Below are 6,348 nucleotides of genomic sequence, written 5' to 3'. Positions count from 1 at the left end.
AGAAAACTCTCGATTATAATAATGACCTATGTTATCTAGATTTGAATGTAGGACTTTAAAAGTTGGGGCTTCGGAGGTGAAGGAAGGTTCCATAGGGATGTGATTTTAGAAGAATTAAGCCCAAAAGGATAAGTCTTACAATCTGATAATCGTGTGTCATGAAAAGGCCCCTACAAAAGGGTTTAATCATCAGAGAAGAAGGTTTTAACCAAAAGATGATGGTTGAAGAGTTTGGAAAAGAATGGTAGTTGTTCTGATTTGATCAGGCAATGTTAAGAAAATGAGATTAAGAATGATTAGTTTGGCTATTTTGAAGTTATTGGAGTTTGAAAAATAGGGTTAGATGGGAAGTATTTCTAGATGGAAGTGAAACCCTAGACTCTATAAGGAATCTTAATATGTGGTAAAGCCTAGATTTTAATAATAACGCTCTCAATCAGGATGCTTGTGGCATTTTGTTATCTTGGGTATGTTGGTATCCTTCAACTATAATCAACCATATAACCAGAAATCTTCCCTGAGTGCCGTGATCATAGCATGTGGAGGGTTCTTTAGTATTCAGGCGGTTTGAAATGCATTTATTGGTAACCATGGGTTACTCATACTAGGGCTTTCTCTTTAGTCTAAGGGGTTAGGTTTTTTATTTTATATGTACTAGTACTTAGCACTAACTAAGACACATATTAGACTAACTTTGGTTTCTTTATTTTGACTAACCTAGGATATGTGTATGATCTTTGGTTCTTGTGTCTAAGTTGGCTAGCCTAGAGTTTGTGTCGGATCTATCTAGGCTTGATTTTTGTAACCAATTATCTTTAAAGAATTGCTTTGAATTATCATGAAGAATCCATATATTATAGAAACAAAAATGAAAAGGAATCTTATTGAAAAAATCTCTAGTTTTAAGAAGAACAGAGGCATGATCAGAAGCAACAATAGCCAAATGAATAATCTCATAGTGAACAATGATATTAGCCCAATTTGCATTAGCAAAATATTTGCCCAGTCTTTAAAAAATAGAACCTCTATGTCAAGTAAAAGGATTTCCATGAAACCCCATATAAAAAAGACCAGCATCCATAATAACATTATTAAAAAATGAAATAAGATTAAGATTAATTGTAGAACCTCCTTTCTTCTCTAAAGAAAATGATATCAAATTAAAGACTCCCCCCAAAAAGCCACGACTCATTGTGAGGATTAATGCTAGTAACCAGATTTCAGAGCTCTAAACGAGCATGTTTAGAGCAGCCAGCATAAATGACCGAGAAAAGAAAAGAATCATTATTAGCATGAATACGAACATGTAAAAGCTGATTATGATTGATTAGTATATCAATCCTGATGAAGTCCTTCCAAAAAGCTAAATCTTGTTATTAAGATTGGCTAAGGTCTTAAGAGAACCAACCCTTCTTATAAATTTAGAATTATTCTTAACAGCAACCAGCGATTCCAAAATACAAAAATAATGCAAATTATAAGTATGAACCAAACTTTTTAATCTCAAAGAAGCAATATGTTTAGCTATGCCTCTGATATTCCTGATCAGAGTGTTAAACATCATCAATACTAGATTTTTCCCTAGTGAGCCTAGAAGAAGAAGCAAGGTCCACATCTTCCTTACCCAACCTCAAATTATTGAGAGCCTCTAGATTAATATAACTAAAACTTTTAATTTTCTTTTTCTTGAAGATCTTGTAGACGATTAATCCTCTTCAAATTCCAGCCTAGTTAGAACTAGACTGTCATCAACAACTGAATCTTTAGCATAATCAATTAGATTATTAACATGAAGTAATTCAACATTAGCATGTAAACCAGGTTGCTTAGAATCATTATTAATATCAGGAATAGCATCATCTTTAGAAGAAACAAACTCAACTTTAAGATCAAAATTCTTATTAACATTAATAAGAATATTTGAAGTTATTTTATCATAAGGAGAAGTAATAGTACCTATATCATTAGGTAATTTTTATCCATCAGTATTATCACAATTACTGACTCAAGCAATATCAAGAACTTCCTTACTCTTAGCCATCTGCCCCAATATATTTAATAGGCCGCAATTTAGGATGAGCATTTTAATAAGAGGAAAGAATATGACCAACATTCTGTTCTTGGAAAAGTAATGAGGAACAAATTCCATTTCAACATCTCCAATCCAAATAGAGTTAGGAAAATGACCAATTACATCTCTTACGACTAGAATCCTAGCCAAAGAAGGTCTAGTACAATGGAGGGTTAAACTATCCATCTTTAATGGATGGCCAAAAGTAGATCCTAAAGAAAATAAAACTTGAGGATTAAACAAATGGAGCTTGAGCCTAGGAAACCTAATCTAAATAGGAATAAAAAGAGGGTTCCTTTGAAGGGTTAAAATCTGAAGTCCATTTAAGTAATTTCATATAGCATTTATCAATAGTAAGAATTTCCTAGAAAATAAAGAAGTGTAATCCACTTCTTCTTGTAGCTTAATCATAAGATTGCGCCATCTATTAAACCTAAACTCCATTAACGAACAAGCTTCAGCTCAGAAAAGAACTTTTGACTCACTTCCAAACGAGGATGGGCTAAGGCAAATTTACCAACCAACGTAAATTTCAGCGGTTCGATAAGAAAATTAGTTTCATTTTCATGAAAAATAATGACAGGTTTACCATTCTTTTTATACGCCTTCTTAAATAGTTCATTCGGAGCATTCTCTTCAAGAAGATCTTTGAAAGAGGCTAGAAATAGAACATTAGATAAATCAGAAATATTACCAGAAATGATATCCCTATATGAAGGCGCATTCAAACGACTAGTAGAAGCCATTAAGGAACCCAGAAAAAGGAAATCCGAAGAACACACAACAAAACCCAGCCAACTAAACCAGAGAAGGCCTCTCAGACAACTCTAGAAACGCTCCAAGAACGCTATCGGCTCCGCTATTGAAAGGGAAAAGACTTAAACCTTTACGTACCACCATGCTTAAAAACTGAAAATTAGAATAAATCCTACTTCATATCATGATTTTACTATTTTCTAAATTAAAATTTTATTTTGTTGTAGTAAAAATTGAAGATTAGGTTTTAACTAGATATATAAATACATAGGAATTGAGTGATATGAATGTAAATCTTCCTATAAAGTAATATTTGAAACACAACATTTCTAAAAAATGAACCCTATGTACGGTCATCCATACGTGTGCATTAGAAGTATACATCTTGAGTACAACCTGAATACACTCTTATGTACATCCTGAATACACTTATCTGCATGTATGAATCAACCACGCAATATTTTTCTTATGTGAAAAATAAAAATTCTCAAACCCACATTAGGACATCTTAGTCCAATACAAGTTAACAAATGAAGATGTCTAGGATTTCATGGGTGACATGGAGGTCATTGCTACCTATTATCTTATTTTAAAAATAAAAGATTAAAATAAATCCTACTTGGTGCCTTGATTTTGCTCTTGTATGAATTGAATTTTTACTTTGTGTATGTTAAAATTGAAGTTTATGTTTTAGATATGTAGATACATAGGAACTGAGTGAGATATGTATAGAAATCTTCCTATTAAATATTATTTGAAAACTAAAATTTCTAAAAACTTCACCCTATGTGAGAGGTAGGAAAGCAAGAGACCCGCTTTATCCATTATGTTAACTTAGTCCAAGACTAGCTAAGAAACAAAGATGGATTTCATGCAACAAGATGGCATCGGTTAACATGATAAATGAAATAATAGTAGTAATAATAATAATAATAATTAAAACCTTAGAGTAAACCGAAATGAACCATGAGGATAATTTTTCACAGATTAATAAAGTTTAAGAATTCATTATGTTGCTTATAAATAATAATAAAAAAAATATATGAACAAAAATGACAATTTCAATTGTACCTATTTTGTGCATCAAGCCAGAAGCATTACATTTGATAAATTTAAGGGGATTTGAGGATTCATAAATTAACTTGATTTTTAATTTTAATCAAAGGATGGATCTAAATAATTTTACGGTAATTAAAAAACACATTTTTTTAACAAAATATGCTCTCAATATAAAGAGACCACCGATAAAAATTGCCGAGTCGTAGCCCAAAAAGTTCTAAATGTTTTAACTTAAAATTGCATATTTACAAACGTGGGCGTGACAGCCGCCAATCACTAAGATTTTTTTTTCCCGGACATTTACATACATACCACACAATTTTTATGAATTTATATATCTAACAGCTAAAGTTTAATTTTTACATTTATAACACTCAAAATTTCATATCAAATTAAAAAATATTACAATACCTAACTTCTAAATTTTGAAATACACCATTTTAGACAAAGATAAAATACTATATATATAAATATATATAAATTAGATTTAGGCTTTAGATATGGAAATGCATAAGAATTGTTTGGCATGCCTAAAGAACTTATTTTTTTCAGCAACTAAGGAAAAATGAAAAAAGACATTCGAGTAACTTTTAATAATATATTCTAACTTCTAATAACATATTCGTGATGGCAGCCAACTCAATGAGTTTTTCTGGGTTTTGGCTGAAAAAAGCGCTACAATAAAAAAAACACATACACAGCACAATTTTTATTTATTTACATATCTAACATCCAAAAACTAATATTTATACTTATAACACTTTGGTATCAAAACCTATGAAAGAAAAAGGTATATTCACTTTTAAAAGATACTGAGGTAATATTTTTATGCGATGTTAAAAAATTTGGGTGGTATACATGTAAATATAAATGTTTACGTGTTAGATGAATAAATAGATAAGAATTATGCGATATGTAAGTGCCACTCCCCAACCCAAAAATAATACAACTGCATTTATATTGAAGAACATCAAAGACAAGAACGCATACAAACAATCATCATCTTAAAGAAAAAGATTCTCTGAAGATTGATGAAAAAGAGGTTAAATGGGCAATTTATTAATACATAACTTTTTCTTGCAATCAGAAGCTTTATACACAAAATACAAGGTGCCTGGGACTTGTACTTGATAGCGACACCCCCATCATATTCCGGAGGCAAAAGGTGATGAGCTAAGAAACCGAACAACCATCTTAAGCTATCTATTAGAACAACACTGTTTGGGTTAACTTGTGTTTTTCTTTACCTTATCTGCAATAAATCATCATCTTATCAGCACTACTCACAAAAGAAACAAGTGTTAGACATCACAACTTCAAGTTCTGCGCCTGAATGTTCCTTTGGATGCTTGCTGCTCGAGCTTCACCCATTCATAGCGACCGGGGAGGGGACAGTCATTCACGGGATCATAGTTGTACCTAGGAATTGAGAAAAAGATAAAATAATAATAAATAAATTTTTTTTTTATAGAAAGAAGACGAGCAAAATATATCAAAAGCTACTAATCATTATAAGCAAGCCAAGAGACCCATGCAACCCCCATCAGTACTTAAATCTAACTTATGGTTTTTTGTATATACTTCTCTATAAACAATTTCAGCTGTGATTGCTCCACTCCTCTAAAAAACTCTTCCATCTCCATGGTGGTTGGGATGTTCCCATGAACTGAGCTCCTACGGTTGGTGTTTGTCGAGTTGGAAGGCCTTGTTGAAGAACCAGGAGTCCCTATCTCCTCTAAATTCCTTATTAGACTGGCAGGTGTGGTTTCCCTCGCGTTCCTACAACCAATGTGCAAATGGAATGAATGCCTGTATTAATCGATAATCTGAATGATAGAGATCTCAGAAAACTTAATATTGGAATTTGAAATAAAGCGAAACTAAAGCAATTGCGAACACTTCTGTCCAGGCTCCGCCATTAAATAAATAAAGAAATAAATGAAGAACTGAACTGTAGTTAATAATCCTTAAAAGGAAATTAAATTAAAAAAAATTAAATTAACAATTAAGTAAAAGAAAGACAACATTCAACAAGATCATAACGCTTAGTTCAAGTTATAGGCTCTCAAACTAAAATAATTTGGTTTATAAATTCAGGAATTTAAAACCAAGGAAGACCAACATTAGCCTGTTTGGGACAGTGCCCAAAAACTTCTTGTAATAAGTACGCACAAATTTATGTTTGAATCATTATCTATCCTGGGCACATTTCATTCGCATGACTATTCAGCATAACATCGATCACAGCCCATAAATGACAACATATGCCATGTATAGCTACAATAATACATCAAATCATCATGTTTCTAACAAGCCACCAAAAGTACAAATAAGTCATTAATCAACAGCAACTCTATTACCCAAGATGATCTCCACATGTCCAATGTGGCCAAACTTTTGCTTACACCCATCATCTTCTTTCAACGTCTTGCCAAGTTTGAATAATAAATCAACTAAAGGTC

At 32.0% G+C, this 6,348-nt stretch overlaps 1 protein-coding gene across 1 annotated transcript; it reads right to left on the bottom strand.

The window, feature by feature from the left end:
* Positions 1 to 4,857: 4,857 nt before the first annotated feature.
* LOC110036126 (cyclin-dependent kinase inhibitor 4-like) lies at positions 4,858 to 5,665 on the bottom strand (the record flags this gene model as incomplete). The annotated part of the gene is given in 2 exon segments (XM_020740489.1): positions 4,858 to 5,305; positions 5,468 to 5,665. Coding segments are annotated over 2 exon segments (301 nt in total), but the record flags the coding sequence as incomplete, so codon positions are not given.
* Between the last annotated feature and the right edge of the window lie 683 nt (positions 5,666 to 6,348).

The sequence above is a fragment of the Phalaenopsis equestris genome, unplaced genomic scaffold, assembly GCF_001263595.1.
Source record: "Phalaenopsis equestris unplaced genomic scaffold, ASM126359v1 Scaffold202859, whole genome shotgun sequence".
NCBI classification, from domain to species: domain Eukaryota; kingdom Viridiplantae; phylum Streptophyta; class Magnoliopsida; order Asparagales; family Orchidaceae; genus Phalaenopsis; species Phalaenopsis equestris.
Note: the sequence above shows the minus strand (reverse complement) of the source record. Positions and strands in the feature narration are given on the sequence as shown.